The sequence below is a fragment of the Cherax quadricarinatus genome, chromosome 6 (genome assembly GCF_038502225.1).
Source record: "Cherax quadricarinatus isolate ZL_2023a chromosome 6, ASM3850222v1, whole genome shotgun sequence".
Lineage (NCBI taxonomy): Eukaryota > Metazoa > Arthropoda > Malacostraca > Decapoda > Parastacidae > Cherax > Cherax quadricarinatus.
In genome coordinates, this window is record NC_091297.1 from 31,472,982 (window position 1) to 31,492,583 (window position 19,602).

The 19,602-nt window shown below is 36.3% G+C and overlaps 1 protein-coding gene across 1 annotated transcript in view; it reads right to left on the reverse strand.

The window, feature by feature from the left end:
• Positions 1-5,305: 5,305 nt before the first annotated feature.
• Positions 5,306-19,602, reverse strand: part of LOC128692697 (E3 ubiquitin-protein ligase HERC2) — a 133,406-nt gene continuing 119,109 nt past the window's right edge. The window contains exon 14 of the mRNA XM_070081259.1: positions 5,306-9,777. Coding sequence (XP_069937360.1) covers positions 9,586-9,777 — 192 coding nt within the window. The 3' untranslated portion in view covers positions 5,306-9,585. The remainder of the gene's footprint in view (positions 9,778-19,602) is intronic.

The following is a 19,602-nucleotide window of genomic DNA, read 5'->3' on the forward strand; positions in this document are numbered from 1 at the left end:
GGGATTTATATCAAGAAGTGTAAGCAACAGAAGTCCAGTGGTTATACTACAGCTTTATGTTATTAGTAAAGCCTCACCTAGATTATGCAGCTCAGTTCTGGTCTCCATTTTACAGAATGGATATAAATTTGTTATAAAACATTCAGCGACGAATGACAAAATTAATTCATTGCATTAGAAATATTCCGTTCAAAGAAAGATTGAAGACCCTTAAATTACACTCGCTTGTAAGACGAAGAATGAGGGGAGACATGATCGAGGTGTATAAGTGGAAGATGGGTATTAATAAAGGATATATAAATAAGGTCTTGAGGACATCTCTCCAAGAGAGAACTTGCAATAATGGATTCAAATTAGACAAGATTAGATTTAGAAAGGATATAGGAAAGTTTTGGTTTGGAAATAGGGTAGTTAATGAGTGGAACAGTCTGCCTAGTAGGGTTATTGAGGCTAAAACCTTGTGAAGTTTCAAATTTAGGTTGGAGAAAAACATGAGTGAGAGGGGTTAGATTTGAGTGGGACTTGCACTTGAGTTAATAGAATTCTTCTTTCAACACACCGGCCGTATCCCATCGAGGCGGGGTGGCCCAAAAGGAAAAACGAAAGTTTCTCCTTTTACATTTAGTAATATATACAGGAGAAGGGGTTACTAGCCCCTTGCATTTTAGTCGCCTCTTACAACACGCATGGCTTACGGAGGAAGAATTCTGTTCCACTTCCCCATGGAGGTTAATAGAATTATCAAAACTTATTGCTTGGGTAGAGTTGAAAATTGAGCTGGGCAAATATTCTGTTAGTGGGATGGATTGTGAAGGACCTGCCTAGTATGGGCCAACAGGCCTGCTGCAGTGTTAATCCTTTCTTATGTTCTTATGATTTTCTTAGCCAAACACTTTTTAGACATAATAAATATTCACTGAGCAAGTTATTGATATGCATGTGAGGCATATGCACCACATATGAAAGAAACTTATGAGAATTTAAAGCATATACAGTATTGCAATGCATGAAATATGATGAACATCAATGGCAGCTCTGTGGTGACTTAAAGGTTGTTGTTCTTGTGATGGGCTTGCAGGCCAGATTTACCAAGTACTGCTGCTTTCTGTGTGAATGGGACAGCCATGCAAGAGATTCTCACATCAGAAGAGACTGGCCACCTTGTCAGTCATTGGATCCTGGGATGAAAAATGTTCAACATACACCTCTCATTGAACCAAACAAAATTTTGCTACCACTACAAATAAAACTGGGGTCATGAAAAACTTTGTAAAGGCTATGGACAAATCCAGTCAGGGATTCAAGTATTTAACATAAAAATTACCCTCACAGAGTGATGCTAAGATAAGAGAGGGAATCTTCAGTGGTCCTCAGATCCAAGAGCTTCTTAAAGATGGTGACTTTGAATCAGACCTTAATGGGGAGGAGGAAACTGCTTGGGAAGCATTCAAGTTAGTGGTGAAAGGATTTCTCGGAAACAGAAGGGAAGGCAACTATGAAGAATTGGTGGAAAACCTCATCAAAGCTTACAAGAACATGGGATGTAACATGTCACTTAAAATCCACTTTTTGGACTCACATGTAGGCTTTTTTCCAGCGAACTGTGGGACAGTTAGTGACAAACATGGTGAGAGGTTTCACCAAGATATTTTAACCATGGAAAAATGGTACCAGAGTAAATGGGGCACAAGAATGCTTGCAGACTATTGCTGGACATTGGCAAGAGATGATTCTTCAGCCCACTATAAACGTCAAGCTAAAAGGCAGATTAGGTACGGATTAGAGTTTAAAACATACTGACACATATTATACATTATAATAAAATAATCAAATACAGTAGGGCCCCACTTATATGGCAGGTTAGGTTGCCTTAAAGCTGAACACCATTTTTTCCACTTATAAATGCCAGACAACAAGTTTACACTAACTTATATTAAGTTAGTAATAGAACTAGGCATTAAAAAACACAATAAAAAGTTAAACACACACACAGTACACCCATTACTTACCTAAAAATATTTGTAGTCTTAATGTAGGGTGAGAGGTGAGACGTATTTATTTGTAGGAAGTCATGTGTGGGAAGTATAGTAGCCAGCCAGGCCACTCAACCCCACCGGACACCACCACCACCCGCACACAATGTAAACAAACAGACATGTCTACTTTTGGTTGATACACGTTCATTCCCATGTCTGTGAATCTTATACCATAATACAAACACTTTACATAGTGTACAAGTTGTCTCCATGTTGATACAGTAGAATAAATAAAGAGGAACACTCCCATTCTCATGTAACACCATTTTTAGAAGAAATGATGCCCCGAGTAAAGGCATACGAAAGTAATCATTTTCTAGTTAGTCCCAGTAATATTATAGTGTACACATTTTCTCTGATGTTGGACTTGAGAAAACGTTATTCTTGCTGTCCCTCCTACGATTCGCCTGGCTACTACATATTATCTTTTCTTCTTCTTTCAACAAACTAGCCGTATCCCACCGAGGCAGGGTGGCCCAAGAGGTAAAAACGAAAGTTTCTCCTTGTACATTTAGTAATATATACAGGCAAAGGGGTTACTGGCCCCTTGCACTACATATTATATTTATGTTAATTTATTCTACTGTGGGGCATATTTATCACGTTTATATGTTACGTAGCATGTTTATTATGTAATTTTGAAAAAAATATCAGATGGATTAATGGAAATGTCTATATTAACGTAATATACGACATTTAATGCGCCCAAGAGATTATTATTATTAATGTGGCATCAAGAGTAGAAACTCTTAATGATTTTAATGTGTGCCTGCACGCCAGCACAGTAAGTACATATAAATATGCAATAACTTTAAAACACTTGAAATTTTGGAAAGTTTCCAGACATAATAGAGAGATGTGCTCATGGAGAATGTAAACAAACCAGGTGGGGCGTGCTGTATAAGAAAGGCGGGTTGCCGTATAGCAAGTTTTGGTTATTTGAAATCACTGTATTGCGGAACACTGTAATGCGGGGCCCTACTGTATTACGTGTCTCGAATCTTTAAACCTGTAGCCAATAAGCATTTTTCAAGGTGATATGTGGATTCAGGGCTTGAAAATACATAAGAATTAACTAATCTCACTTAAGAAGCATACAACTTTTCAAAATTTGTTGACCAGTGTTACCACCTCTTCTACAGTCTTCCCTTTATGTCCATGTTTTGGACATAAATGAATGGGTTAAAGACTATTCCTTTATCCCATTGCCATTCATATATAGCATTGGTTATATTGCATTTTAAGTAAGTACAAAAAAGTCATATTTTGTTGGGTCCCTAGATGTGCAGATTCAGCTGCTTAGTCAGCTATTCAGTACCTCCCAGTTTCCCACAGGGATAGTCCTTGCTTGGACTATTTTTCGGTGTACTTACTACATCCACTACTGCTGGCAAGAGCGTTGGTCTGTGTCAGACAACAAATTTTCTAGGAAACCACATTTAGAATTATAGCCATCTTCTCACCATTCTCGGGTTTTAAAACCAGCACACGTAACTTGTTGAAGATTGAGACACTTATGCACTTATTCAGGAAACGTTTCGCCACACAGTGGCTTCATCAGTCCAATACAAAGAGGAAGGCATAAGGAGAGGAGTAGTATGAGGTAATCAGTCCCTCAACCTGGAGTCGATGTGTTCAGTCCACATCGACTCCAGGTTGAGGGACTGATTACCTCATACTCCTCCTCTCCTTATGCCTTCCTCTTTGTATTGGACTGATGAAGCCACTGTGTGGCGAAACGTTTCCTGAATAAAGATTCCCATATGCTGCATAAGTGTCTCAATCTTCAACTTGTCGGTTTTTCAAACCATTCATCACACGTAACTTGTTCATGGATATCACATGAAAAAACAACCAGCACTGCTCCAAGGACTGTCAAGTCACACTGTCTATCCACTTCCAACGCTTAAACCTCCACAACACACTCAATGAAAGTCCTACCTCTAATGCCGGCACTCTGACTCTGACAGAAACTGGCCTATTGCATCAACTTTGATTTTGGCGTGACTTGTGCACTAACTTCCACCTTCACTAACCCCTAACTTTGCACTCCCCTGCCCTTCAATCAGATTTACCCATGACCTCACCTTTCTACTTTTGCACATCACGCCTTGCAGAACTGCATGACCATTAGGGTTAATCACTTAACTTTATAATAATAATCTCATTGATTCTCAGATGTCACAGAACTCAGGTTTGACACAAAGCACCCATCTCAGAGGGTTGAAAGTCATAGAAAATCTTTACTAAATTCATAATCTGGTATATCTCTGATAATATTTTTTAATTACTTTTATCATTAGTATCATACACATTTCTTCATGGATTTTTCATGCAAAACTTAGTATGGATTAGTGAAGGAATCTCTCAATTTTCTTCCCCAACCTCAGAATAACTCTACATGTGCTACTATCAGTGCTTTCAGGTATCCGTGGTAGCTCTTGGAATGTAACCCACACGGATATGGGGAGACTTCTGTATATAAAAAAATAAAAATGCTGTTATCGGTACAATTAACATTAATTGGAAATTCCTAAATTCATAGGGGTTCATGAAGCACCTGGTTAATGGGAAGCAGTCAGGTCAGTTGAAGGGGAAAGTATGTCCATTTCATTAGATCAGAAGCCACCACTGGCCTCAAGGCACCTACCCTTTGCAGGGTTTATTACCATTTTATCTATTCATTGCTTCTAGTGCTGTGTAACCTCTGGGGGCTCATCATGTCCAACTGACAGAAATAAATATTCATTGCTGCCCATTTTTACACGAAGGAAATGTAAAGCTATGCTTGGATAATATAAAAAATCTGTCTTTAGTATCGTGAAAGATAAACTAAGTCATAACACTAGATATGCTCAATCATAGCTACATTTTTCAAGATATCATAACACTAGCTTAATCAGTAATATTTTGTCTTGTGGAATTTAAGATAAATAAATCAAAATGTCAAGAATCATGTGGATTTCAAGTATCGATTGCTCAGTATTTAGACATTCTTAACTACAAGCCACAGTACAAATATTTTTTGTTCTATTCCTAACAAACTTCTGTATTAGTGTGATTGGATGGTTTGACAAGGTTATGATGGATCTTAGCAAGTATGAACATCACAAACATCCAATCCATGCACAGAATGGAAAAACTATATATATAAAATTTTGTGTAATAAATATAAAACTATGAAAGAATATGATAGCTTATATTACAGCATTTGTAAATTATGAAAATATTTTAGTGAATTTGCATGGAGGACAAATTTGAAAACAATGTTGCAACAGCACACAAAATAATTTTATTTACTAACCATTACAAAATAAACATATTTCATATTAATATAAGTGTGGGACAGTTCTAAACCCATTGAGTCATGCAGCACCTGGGGAATGGGAGGCAACCAGGTATAATGTAATGAAGTAGAAGGTAGCTTATATTCCCTGCATAGACACCTCCATTGAAGGGAAAGGATTTTATAAAATGACAAAAATGGAAGAATGTTATTAAAGATTCCAGAATATGAAATGCTATATGTTTGTTATTATTATATTCTTAAATACAATAGCAACAAAACAGGAAAACTTGATTTTAATAGGAAATATAGAATTTCAGACTTAATATACTGTATACTTGTATGTTAAACTAATGACAAAATTCAAGTGAGTATTATTGATTATATACAAGACAATACATGTTGGAGTCTTGTTTCACTGGGCATTAAATTAATATCTTTTTAATTTCTGAAATTCATGAAACAAAACATAGCTTGTTCAACAGATACACTAGACTGGTAACTATCTCCTACATAGAAAAGCATTCAAAGCACTAAATTTCTATGACTAATGCAACTGCCTTCTGATACTATTCATAGCTAATGTCTGAGTCCCTTTTTAAATGCCCTGTACTTGACATACTGAACATAGCCTTTAGTACTGTATAGTATTAAGAATTACCATTTTCCATTATAAACAAATTATATGCCCAAAGATAGTGTTATTGCATCACATCCCAGCATTACTTTAGAAAATGGATCAGTAATCTTTGCAGTATATAGTATGCTCCATGACCTATTGCAGTTAGTGGATTAGTATAGGTTCCTCATTTAAAATAATAAAAAACAAAGATGACTATATCCCATAAAACAACTGGATTTGTGCTATTTAAATAAAATAGAATTTGCCTAACCAACATAAACTAATAAAATGTATTCAAATTTCAAATGTGGTGTTTTACACCACTTAACTGGTTCTACAATATATTATTCAGTGCTGACTAGAGGTGGTAGAATTTTATTCGTCAGGATACAAGGATACATTTCTGGTGTTTACTAACATGGGTCTTGGTCATATGACCCATTAAATGGAGGTTTTGGTCATGTGAATGAGGCCTTCCTCCAATACTGATGTTTATCTAGGTAATATTTGTATAATCTTAGAACAAAGACAATGCAGTGAGAATGATAAGCAGATTGAAAGGTCTATCCAGACTGACTTCTTATGACAAGAATTACAAATGAACATGATGTTAGAGTATTACTGATAAATATATGTGAAAATTTCCATTCTATTACCGAATCTGATAAAAGTGTTATATTGCCGCGTAAAAGTTACTCTTTACACAATGTATAGAAGAGACTGAAAACTTCAAGGCACAATTTTTCTTTAAATTACATCACAAGAAATCAGTTTACAGCATATCCTTTTGTAGTATAGGTAAGTATGGTTGGCTTTTGTATTTGGATGAAAAATAGAAATAATAATAAAAGGCATGTGCACAGGGGCAGTCAACAATCTTACTCTGTAAATTAGTTATAAAAATGAATTTTGTTTTTAAAATGCACAAATTATTTGCTTTACAATTTTTTTTATAGGAAGCGATGGAAGATCTTCATAACAACAGTAAAAACTTACATCTGAATATACTGGGACTGAGACTCGGGTAATACTATTACCATGATTATCACCACCAAAGACTTATTTACACCATAGATTTTTATGCTATACAGTACATGAAATATTGCTTAAAAGGTTAGTCCCTTAAAACATGACTTAGTCATAAGAGACCTAGACTGCACAAAAGCAAACCCAGTACATGTGCCATGACAGTGTTTATTGTGAAGTGACAGGTTTGAGAAATTTGGCAGGTTTTCTTTGAATTTTGTAGGGGGGGGGGAAGGGGAGGGACAAAGTATTAAAGTATAATGCACTGCCAAAGTGAGATCAACACATGATGAGTACAAAAAAAAATGAATATACAACCTCTCCTCACTTAGTGTACTTGTTTACAGACCGCTCGGACTTACGACCAGCTCTCCAACCAGTATGCAAACCTTTCTTCTTTCAACAAACCAGCCGTATCCCACCAAGGCAGGGTGGCCCAAAAAGAAAAACAACAGTTTCTCTTTTTAAATTTAGTAATTTATACAGGAGAATGTAATGTATATTAGAGCTGATTTCCTGTATTCTGTTTATTACAGTATATAGTACACTACTGTATAAAATTTAAAAATATACTAAAAATGTTATAAATGGCGTAAGGGCAACATTAAAAAAATATCTAAAGATGGCTGACACAAACGCACTACCAATACAATATGATCTTTGCTTAACGACCTACTCTTAAGAACAGAACCTCATCATAAAGTGAGGAGAGGCTGTAGATGGCACATAGGTCTACATATTTTTTTTTAAATTCCATTGATGATATCATTACCGGATGCACAGCACAAATTTATTGAAATTACAGATGTGAAACACTGCTGAAAACCATCAAAACAAAGTAAATAATTTTTTTCCATTAATGTTTGGTTAGTAATCATTAACTTCTTTGGTTTGTGAAGTCGAAGGTTTAGCAAAATATTACTGGACATAATCTAACAATTCTTGTTCACAATGTTGCACTTAATGCCTTAGATTTAATTATCCTCATATTCTGCTAGATACTTAGTGTCTCGCACCTGCTCTATCCTGAAGCTCACGTCAAAGCAATATACTATTAATATTAATATAATAATGACATTAGTTGGAGGCAATTATAAGAAACACTGACCACACTGAAGGCCATCGTTGCTTGGCATCTAAATAGAGCACATCTGAGTTAAGAATTGTGTGTACAAAAGCTGAATCCCATTAAAAACTGAAAAATATAGTTTTATGAAAAAATTTATCAGTTATCACAGAAATATTAATTATTTAACCAAGAGTTTTACTGAAATACGTACACTGAGAAAACTATCAGAATCATAAATGACACCCAACAAAATCCAATCTAGTTAGCCACCCTCACAGAGGTTAGTAGCTTCAAATAATTAAAATATTGCCAAAAAATATGTGAATTCATTTACTGGGTGGTTTGTTACTATAGACTGATATAATAGCCTTTTCTGTATACGGTATATAAAAGTATGAAAGTAGCTATAATTTTGACATGAACAAATTTCTAAATTGTCAAGATTTGCCAGTGCAGAAGGCAAAACATTTTCAATATAGATTTCAAACAACGCTTCAATTTTGCAATGGATTCTTGTCAATTGATTTCGTTAGTTTATAAAAAAAATAAAAATTTCTTATAGTTAGTAAATAGTGTTTTCATGATAGCGCTGAAGATTTTGATATACAATGACACATTAAAAGTAAAGGCAATTAAATTAAAAAGAATCAAGTAAAAAATTCTGTAACTCCTTAGTGTTATTCAATTTGTTCAGTTTTGGAATACAGTAATAGATTATTTAAAACTTAAAAAAAAAAAAAAAAAAAAAAAACTGATACATGTATATGTCAAAGTACTTAAAGAAATTACAGAATATACTAAATCTGGTTTTGCTTTTTGCACATGTAGTTTGCTGTATTATTACAAAACTGTTGCTACTACAGCAATGTACATATAAGAAAATAATTTGCAATGTAATAATAATTAATCTAAGCACTGGACTGCTTAACAGAAAAGTTACTGAATATATTTATTGAAGACTAGTGCTAAATTTCCATGTAGTGTTCACTAATTACTATTATAGGACATTACTTAAAAAGCATATACAACATAATGTACAAAAAGAATAGCTACTGGTTGTATGCATGAACAACTGTTACTGTAGTTGGTTTATTAAGGTCTACCTACCTGGAGGGTATTCCGGGGGTCAATGCCCCCACAGCACAGTCCTTGACCAGGCTTCCAAATTCACATTGCCTATTTAATTAATGAGCATAAAATAAACACAGTGGTTCGATATTTACTGACTAGTTAAATCTTTCTCATTGAAAATATTAGAGCTATACTAAAAAAAGTATACCACCCTGTACAGGCTAATTAAGTTACAAGGAAAAGTGAAACAGCACTGTCTAATTTTAATAACTATTGTTTAGCAATGGTTCTAATAACAAATAGGAAAATAAAAAGAAATGCATGTGGCACTCATCTATGGTGTTTGCTATTTCACTTAATTTGAATACAAATAATCCATAATCACCATTAACCAGTATGAAACATTTGCTATCACAATAAGTACAGATGTGTAAATCTACTAACATCGTAATATGGCTGTCACTGATCGTAGAAATTACGTCGAGTAAAGAGAAACGCAATCTGCCATTGGTTCGTCACTGCCAATGGAGTCCCAGTCATCAGTGTCAGATTCTGATGATACATTGTCTTCTACTCCAGCACCAGTCATGGCAACTCTTGCATAGTCATCAGTGTCTATGCTCTTGCAGAAATGAATAGCGTATTTCAATTTCTCTCGAAGTACAGCCTGTAAAAAAAAAATATATACACTGAAAATATATGAGATTATGCAATGAATGTGTGAAATCTTTTTCTCTTCTTCCTCCTCCTGTTACATGTTAATGAATCCAGGCATCAACACCATCCCTGCAACTCAGACCATATATACTAAACTGTAAAGAAAAATATTTCTAAAATAAGAATTATTAAGAAACACACAAGAAGATCATTGAGGCCTGAGAGCAAGGCTGACCACAGGTGTCATCAAGGTCATCAGATCGAGCTTTTTCCGGTTAGCCAGACTTAAGTCCTGGAAATGGGAAGTACAATGCCTGCACTTTAAAGGAGGGGTTTGGGATATTGGCAGTCTGGAGGTTGACTTTTAAACTGTCATATCTGAGCACCTCTGCAAAGACAGTGATTATGTATGAATGAGGTGAAAATTTTGAATGATGATGAAAGTATTTTCTTTTTCGGGATTTTCTTTCTTTTTGGGTCACCCTGCCTCGGTGGGAGACGACCGACGTGTTAAAAAAAAAAATAGGAAAGTGAAGATAAGTGGAATAAAGAATGTAAATAGCAGTCTTTAACATTTACATGTGAATATGACAGAATGGTTAGTAACTTCCTGGACGGTTGCTGTCTGACAACCTACAACTTTTATCCTTATGTTCAATTTTCTCCTGCCTATTTATAACCCTTCTTTCTATTTTGTTGTTTCCTTCTCTCTTCTTTCCCTCACCTTTTTTTGTATCCTCTCATTGTCTCCTTCCCCCCCTCTCTCTCTCACCCTCTCTCTCTCTCTCACTCACTCTCTTTCTCTCTCTCTCTCTCTCAGAGAGTGAGGTCAGTGGTCAGTATGCTGAGGTCAGTGGCCAGTACGCTGAGGTCAGTGGTCACCTGTGGTCATACCTGTCCTAAGCTCTGGGAGTTGGTGTGCGGTGTTATCAAGTACCATGGCTTGTTGTAGTGTTTTAGAATCTCAGGTTCAAGTGTTGAAGAAGGAGATTCTACTTCTTCAGGAGGAAAATAGGAGGCTGAAATTTTGCCTAGATGAGTTTGGGAGTGTGAGAAGGATTTAGCTGGTAAGGAGGAAATGGTCACTAGCAGAGATAGTGGCAGCCAGTTTAAGTGGCAAGTGGTTCACAGTTCAGGAAGAAGGAAGATAAGGAGGGTTAACAGAGAAGATGAGAAGGCAGGAAATCAATTCTCTGTTCTCCAGGGTGAGTGTACTTCAGTGGTTAGTGAGGTTGAAGGTACCACTTCTCCCTTGCTAATCAAGGTAAGAATATTTTAATAGTAGGAGATTCTCAGGTAAGATATATGCACCGTGCTTTTTGTAACAGAGACAGAAAGGTCAGACAGAGGGTGTGCCTTCCTGGAGCTGGTGTTGGTGACATAGTCAGCAGGTTGGATATTATGATGTCAGGTAATGGGAACAAGCCCATTATCTGTCCTAGTGATGGAGGTAATGACATTGGGAAGGGCAGGAGACAGGAGCTGCTGGATAAGTACAGGTCAGCCATAGAAGTAGTTAGGTCTAAGGGAGGGATCCCAGTCATATGTAGCATTTTGCCTAGAAAGGGAGTGAGCAATGAATGGATGTCTAGGGCAATTGGTATAAATTGCTGGCTAGACAGGTACCGCAAGGAACTTGCAATCCCATTCATTGATTGCTGGGACCTATTCTTTGGCAAAGTGATATGTATGCAAGGGATGCGGTTCATCTCTCTGCAGATGGAGTGGTTGCATTAACCAATTCAATTGAGAAGATAATTGATGACTTGTCTAGGAATTTAAACTGATAAATTATAGAGGTATGGGTGTTTGTGGGAAACAATCAGGGTGCAGTATTAGGGTTAAAAACAGCAGTTATTACCGGGATACCTCAGGGATATGTTTAAAAGGCAATATTCAAAATAAAGTTGCTAGTAATGGCAAATCAACTGATCAACAAACAAAGAGAGATAGCAGAGGGCAACGAGTGACTAGCTCCCTTAGGGTTAACTATACAAATAGTAGCAGTTTAAGAAATAAGAGAGATGAGCTAAGATCACTTGCAAGTGTAGGTAATATAGATATTATTGGTATAACAGAGACCTGGTTCAACCTGAAGCTAGAGAAATGCCTTTTGAATGCAACATACAGGTTATAAACTATTCCACACTGATAGGGTCAACAGGAAGGGTGGTGGAGTGGTGATGTATGTCAGAGAAAATTTAAATTGTTGTCTTAGACATGATATAAGATTAGAAACATCGAACACAGAATCTGTTTGTCTACAGCTTCTCGAGGGTCGTGACAAATTAATTTTGGGTGTGATTTATAGGCCCCCAAACCTTGATAGGGAGTGCAGTAAGCTGTTATGGGATAAAATTCATAAGGCATCTAGATATGAAATTGTTGTGATAATGGGAGATTTTAACTTTAGACAAATTGATTGGAACAATATGACAGGAAATCTTGATCTAGTGACTTTCTTGATACGGTTCAGGATTGCTTTTTAGAACAGGTTGTGACAGAACCAACTAGAGGAAACAATCTGCTTTTATTTATTTATTTATTTAGAAATTTTAGCATACAAACAGAGGTACAAAAAATACAGGTAAGAGCAGCATGCCAAAGCCACTTATATGCATAGCATTATGGGCTGGCTTAAAATTAACTTAAGATTAACTAAGCAATGATGAAATCAGTGATAAGACATTATTGTAAACAGATAACTATAAAATACAAATGAGTATTACAAAGACAGGTCCTATGGTTGCATGCATTGCTGTTCATTCAGTAGAATGGAGTATTCTGTTAGGTAGTGTATTTAAAAAAATAACAAAGTTAGGTTTAACATTTGTGTGATATAATTGTGAGTAACATTTAGGATATACAATTTATATGGTTCAGTTATTCAGTATTTATTTGGTTTTGAGTGAGTAAGTGAACTTTGAGAAGAGACTTGAATTTATAAACAGGTAGTGTTTCTTTTATATTTAAAGGTAATGAATTCCAGATTTTAGGGCCTTTTATGTGCATTGAGTTTTTGCATAGCGTGAGATGGACACGAGGAACATCAAAGAGTGATCTGTGCCTTGTATTATGGTCATGTGTTCTGTTGAGGTTGGCAAGGAGATGTTTGAGGGGAGGGTTAATATCAGAGTTAAGTGTTCTATGTATGTAATAAGTGCAATAATAAGTATGGATGTTTTGTATGGTGAGTAGGTTGAGTGTTTTGAATATTGGTGGAGTGTGCTGCCTGTAGTGAGAATTTGTTATCATTCTAACTGCAGCCTTTTGTTGGGTAATTAGTGGTCTGAGATGGTTAGTTGTTGTTGAGCCCCATGCACAAATTCCATAGGTGAGATAGGGGTAAATAAGAGAGTGATATAGGGCCAGGAGGGCTGACTGTGGAACATAGTACCGTATCTTGTGATAGTATGCCTACAGTCTTGGAAATTTGGAAATTCTTAGAAATTTGTTGTATATGTGTATGAAATTTGAGTCTATTATCGAGGTGGATTCCTAAGAATTTTCCCTCTGTTAGCTTTGTGATAGGTGATCCATTTATCGTTATGTTAAGAGGTACATCTGTAGCTCTGCTACCAAACTGAATGAAGTAGGTTTTGTCAATGTTTAGTGTAAGTTTGTTAGTCCTCATCCAGGTAGATATTTTCTGTAATTCGGTGTTTACAGTATTGGCTAGCATGACTGGGCTCGGGTGAGAGAAGACGTATGTGGTGTCATCTGCAAAAAGTGTGGGTTTGAGTAATTGCGAAGCATTTGGTAGGTCATTTATGTATAGGAGAAAGAGAAGAGGGCCAAGGACACTTCCCTGTGGGACACCAACTGTAATTGGTTGTGCGGAAGAGCTTGCCCCATTTGCGTACACATATTGGCTTCTGTTGCTGAGGTAAGACTTGAGGTAGTTGAGGGAGTGCCCTCTAATACCATAGTGTGACAATTTTACGTGGAGCAAGTCATGGTCAACTGTATCAAAAGCTTTACGTAAGTCAATGAAGATCCCCAGTGGGACTTCTTTTTTCTCTATTGCAGTGTATATATGTTCTAGCATGTGTATAATAGCATCATTAGTATTTTTATTAGGCCTGAATCCAAATTGGCAGGGGTTGAGAATGTTATGGGAGATGAGGTAGGAGTAGATTCGTTTATGAATTAATTTTTCGAAGATTTTTGAGAGAGGGTGTAAATTGGATATTGGCCTATAGTTATTCAACTCTGTTTGGTCTCCTCCTTTATGGATCGGGGTGACCCTTGCTATTTTGAGAACTGTAGGGAAGGTGGAGGATTCAATGGATTTGTTAAAGAGTGTTGCAATGATTGGTGATAGTACTTGTGACGCTTTTTTGTATATAAAGGGTGGTAAGGTATTTAAATCTCCTGCCTTGTTTTTCAGTGCGTTGATAATAAGGGAGACTTCATATGGGTTAGTCGGAGCTAGGAACAGTGTGTTCGGGTAGTTGCCAGTGAGGTAGTCATTTGGTGGGGTATCTGAGCTTGGGATATTATTGGCAAGGTTTTGACCTTTAGTGGAGAAGAAATCATTGAGTCTGTTTGCTGTTTCTGTTGGTGGGAGTTGGGGTTCATCTGATTTTGCTAATTTTATTTCGCTATGTCGTGATATCTTTTTTGTTCCCAGAATTTCTGATAGGGTCTTCCAGGTCTTTTTTATATCACCTCGTAAGTTGGATAATCTGTTCTCATAATACAATTTTTTTGCCCTTCTTATCAGGCTGGTTAAGATTGACGAGTAACGTTTTGTTTGGTCTCTGGTTATGTGACCCATTCTGTACTGTTTTTCATATCGGTGTTTTGTATTTATGGATTTGAGAATGCTGGGTGTTAGCCAGGGACTGTTCAGTCTCTTAGCTGTCATCTGTTTAGTTTTTTTAGGGCAGTGCTTGTTATAAAGGTATTGGGTCTTTTTCAGAAAATTATTAAAACATTCGTCAATATCTGTATAGATTTCTAGCTCAGTGTGCCAGTCAATGTTTGTTACTGCTGTTGTGAAGTTATTAATGGCTGCCTCATTGTGAAGTCTGAAGGTGACTTTAGTAGTGTCTTGGGGTATTTTACCAAGAGTTGTTATGAGGAAAGTAGGGTAGTGGTCTGTGGTATTATCTGTAATTATGCCTGATTTTAAAGGGGATATTTTGTTGGTCCAGATCTGGTCAATTAGGGAAACACTAGTCTCTGTAACTCTTGTAGGTTTTGTTACTGTTGGTAGCAACATGCAGTTACTCATTGTGTTTGTGAATTCAGTAACGTGTGGGTCCTGGTCTTGCAGGAGATTTATATTGAAGTCACCTGAGAGTAGTAAGTGATCTTTGTTCATGCATCAGTTATCATACTTCCAAGGTTTTGACTAAATTGGCTAATGTTTGATTGTGGAATTCTGTAGATGTTTATCACTGTGAGAGGTTTTTTTAGGTATTTGGATTTGAATTTAGCTATTATATATTCCCCATATTCATCCCTTGCGCAAGTATTAGTGATACATTCTAGTTGGTCTGAGTAGTACATAGCTGTGCCACCCCCTTGTTGGTCTGGCCTACAGTTGTGTATGGCTGTGTAACCAGGAATGGCATAGACATCTGTAGTATCAGGCTTTAGCCAGGTTTCAGTTAGTGTAATGATGGACATATTGGCATGCAAGGAATTTAGTAATGCTAGGAGGTCATCATAATGCTTGCTTAAAGATCTGATATTGTAGTTAAAGATAGTTATGTTGTTGTTGGCTCTGAGAAGTGCCTTTGATTGTTCTGCTGTGTAGTAATTACAGTAACTGTTTGAATCATTTAAGTCATTAAATAAGAGGTTGGTATCAGGATCAATGCTTGTAATCATAAGATTTGTAGTGAATCTATAGTTAGAATTAAGTAAAATAAAGTAAATCTTCTAAAGCTAAAAAAATAGCACCTGAATTATTTAACAAATGTAAAAAATAATGAGCTAAGGTAGTTTTTTAAAGCTAAAATAAAGGAGACAATATAAAAGGGACTAAAATAATTTGTGGTGAACAAATAAAGTGATGATCAAATAATGGAGCTTGGGAATATGATAGTAGGTAGTACTTTAAAGGTAATTCTTTAAAGTTAGAATTATAATATAAAATTATAATATAAAAGGGACTAATATAAGTTGTGGTGAACAATAAAGTGGTAATCAAATAAATGAGCTTTGGAGTATAATGGCAAAATAGTGAACTTATTAACTTTAGCACCTGAGAATAGCACCTTGATTAGTTTAACAATTGCGAATATATGATCTAAGGTAGTTATATAGAGCTAAAATAAAGGACAAAAAAATATATAAGGGACTACAATTGAGTAATGGTAAACAAGTTTAATGGACAGATAGTCACTATGAAATAATATTGGTTTAGGAGTAAGATCTGATTTGTAATATTAAATAAGTTGAGCAGTTTATTGCACAATAAGAAGTAAAAAAAAAATGAGGTAGTTGGTACTAGCTAGCAAAAGATAGTTTTGGTACTTGCAAAAAAGTAATTGGAATATACACTAATTGCACACACAATAAAAAGTGACTAAAAAAACAAGTAGTGGTAAACAAAATTAAATGGACAGGTAAGAACAATGAATAATGGTAATGTCTTGGTTATAATATGATAGTAAGATGGTAGACAGGTACAAAGGATAATATAAAGGTTGGAGTTGAATATGCAAACTTGAAAATTTGGCAACAAAATGTTATGGGAAGTATAAAATAATGTTTAATGTACAAAAGTAAAATTGACTGGTAGTAAATATGGTGTTTAATAAAATTTTAGTAAGTAATAATGATTACAAAAAAAGTGAAAAAGTAATGTTTATTTCATTCAATATAGCACTGGTAGTTATACTAGAGGTTATATGGCAGTACAAGGTAATTAAGAGTACTCTAAGATAGTAAATGTGGTATAAAACAGGTAAAGGTAATTAGACAAGTAATGGTTATTAAATGTCAAAAATGTTAAGAGTAAATTGAAATTATAGTAAAAATGATAATTATTAATTTTAGTAGGTAATATCAATTGATAGTATTTAAAAAAATATGAGGTAGTAATATGGACAGAGAAAGTATCAATTCAGCTAATGTTTAAGCAAACAATAGTAAATAAGAAAATTACATAAGGTGACTTATGCTTACTAGTAAAATCACAAAATGAGGTAGTTGATTATTTAAATACTAAGAGATTGTACAATGAAATTTGAACAATAATGGAGCAAAACATACACTACGCTACGTAGGCTTTTAAGTTGGACATTGTTTAGTTATTCTCTGCAAGATTAGTATCCCTGAGAAATCGTGATAGATCATTCTCGTTCGTGATTGTGTACAGTTGACCTACATTTGTTTTCCTAACAAGAATTTTCCCATCCCGTGTGAAGCATTGGTGTATTGTGTCGTTATTCTCCCGCTTAAGTTTTCTGACTATACAGGAGGTTCTGACGTTTTTTGGTAAGACACTCGTTTATGTATACCTCTTTCTTTACTTTAATAGATGCAATAATTAAGTCTTTTTTCCTGTCATGTGAGTGGAATCTAAGCATAACACTTTTTCTACCATGGGATCCTAGTAACCTGGCTTCTTTTATTTCTGACTCTGGTACAATAACACTTGTTTGGTCCTTTATGATCTGCAGAGTAATTTCTTTACTGTTTGTTTGGTTCATATCACTGGGAAAAAGTGGACTGTTAACTATTACTGCATCCGATAGTTTATCTTGTTCAGTTTTATCTTCTTGGAGAGCAAAGTAGTCACTGAACTGGTTATCTAAGTTGTTCTTCCATTCTTTTACTGCTTCTTCAACCTTTGTATTAAGAGATATTATTTGTTCTGTATGGCTATCTATGACTGTCTGGATGGTCTTGTCACAGTTTGTCATTCCTGGTGTTGATAACTTTTGTTCAAGACTGAGGATTTTGTTCTCGAGTTGTGTCATCCTGGTGTCTTGTTTTGTTAGCATCTCTCGAAGATTCATATTTTCAATAACTAAGTTGGAGATGTATGACTTTGGGGTATCTGGATCGTTGGTCATACCTGAGAGACTACTTGGTAGGTTGAATCCGGGGAAGAGAGGGGAGGATGGGCTGGTGGCAGCCATGTTTGTTGTTATTGTTGTGGTGTCGCCTTGAGTGGTGGTGAGTGGGGTGGTTGCTGGGCCGGCGTCCTCCTCGCTACACTTGTTGAATAGTTGATTTTTCGGAGTTTTCTTGCTGGCCTTGGTGCTGTTTCCTCTTAGATTGCGCCTCATAATACTACAGGAATTGTTGTAGTTAAGAAGAAGTTGTAGTTATACAGTGGACCCCCGGTTAACGATTTTAATCCGTGCAAGAGGGCTCATCGTTATGCGAAATAATCGTTATGCGAATGAATTTTCCCCATAAGAAATAATGGAAATAAAATTAATCCGTGCAAGACGCCCAAAAGTATGAAAAAATTTTTTTTTTACCACATGAAATGTTAATTTTAATACACACAAACTGAAAAAGGCATGCACAATTAAATGACACTTACTTTTATTGAAGATCTGGTGATGATTGATGGGATGGGAGGAGGGGAGAGAGTGTGTTAGTGTTTAGAAGGGGAATCCCCTTCCATTAGGACTTGAGGTAGTAAGTCCTTTTCTGGGGTTACTTCCCTTCTTCTTTTAATGCCACTAGGGCCAGCTTCAGAGTCACTGGACTTCTTTCGCACAAGATATCTGTCCATAGTGGCCTGTACCTCTCGTTCCTTTATGACTTGCCTAAAGTGTTTCACAACATTGTCAGTGTAATAATCACCAGCACGGCTTGCAATAGCTGTGTGAGGGTGATTTTCATCCATGAAGGTTTGCACTTCAAGCCACTTAGCACAGATTTCCTTTATCTTTGTAGTAGGCAACTTCTTCAATTTCTCTCTCCCCTCCTCTGAACCAGTTTCCTCAGGTCTGGCCTCTTGCTCTTGAAGTTGATCTATCAGCTCATCAGTGGTTAGTTCTTCATTGTCCTCCTCCACCAACTCTTCCACATCCTCCCCACTAACCTCCAACCCCAAGGACTTTCCCAATGCCACAATGGATTCCTCAACTGGCACAGGATTCTCAGGGTTAGCCTCAAACCCTTCAAAATCCCTTTTGTCTACACATTCTGGCCACAGTTTCTTCCAAGCAGAGTTCAAGGTCCTCTTAGTCACTTCCTCCCAAGCCTTACCTATAAGGTTTACACAATTGAGGATATTAAAGTGATCTCTCCAAAACTCTCTTAGAGTCAGTTGAGTTTCTGAGGTCATTACAAAGCACCTTTCAAACAGAGCTTTTGTGTACAGTTTCTTGAAGTTGGAAATAACCTGCTGGTCCATGGGCTGCAGGAGAGGAGTGGTATTAGGAGGCAAAAACTTCACCTTAATGAAGCTCATGTCCCCATAAAGTCGCTCTGCCACGTCTGTAGGATGACCAGGGGCATTGTCTAACACCAGGAGGCACTTAAGTTCTAATTTCTTTTCAGTTAGGTAATTTTTCACATTGGGGGCAAATGCATGGTGTAACCAGTTATAGAAAAATTCCCTAGTGACCCATGCCTTACTGTTTGCCCTCCACAGCACACACAAATTATCCTTGAGGACATTCTTTTGCCTGAACGCTCTGGGAGTTTCAGAGTGATACACTAATAAAGGCTTCACTTTGCAATCACCAGTAGCATTGGCACACATCAACAAAGTAAGCCTGTCTTTCATAGGCTTATGTCCTGGGAGTGCCTTTTCCTCCTGAGTAATGTAGGTCCTGCTTGGCATTTTCTTCCAGAACAGGCCTGTTTCATCACAATTAAACACTTGTTCAGGTTTCAGTCCTTCAGTTTC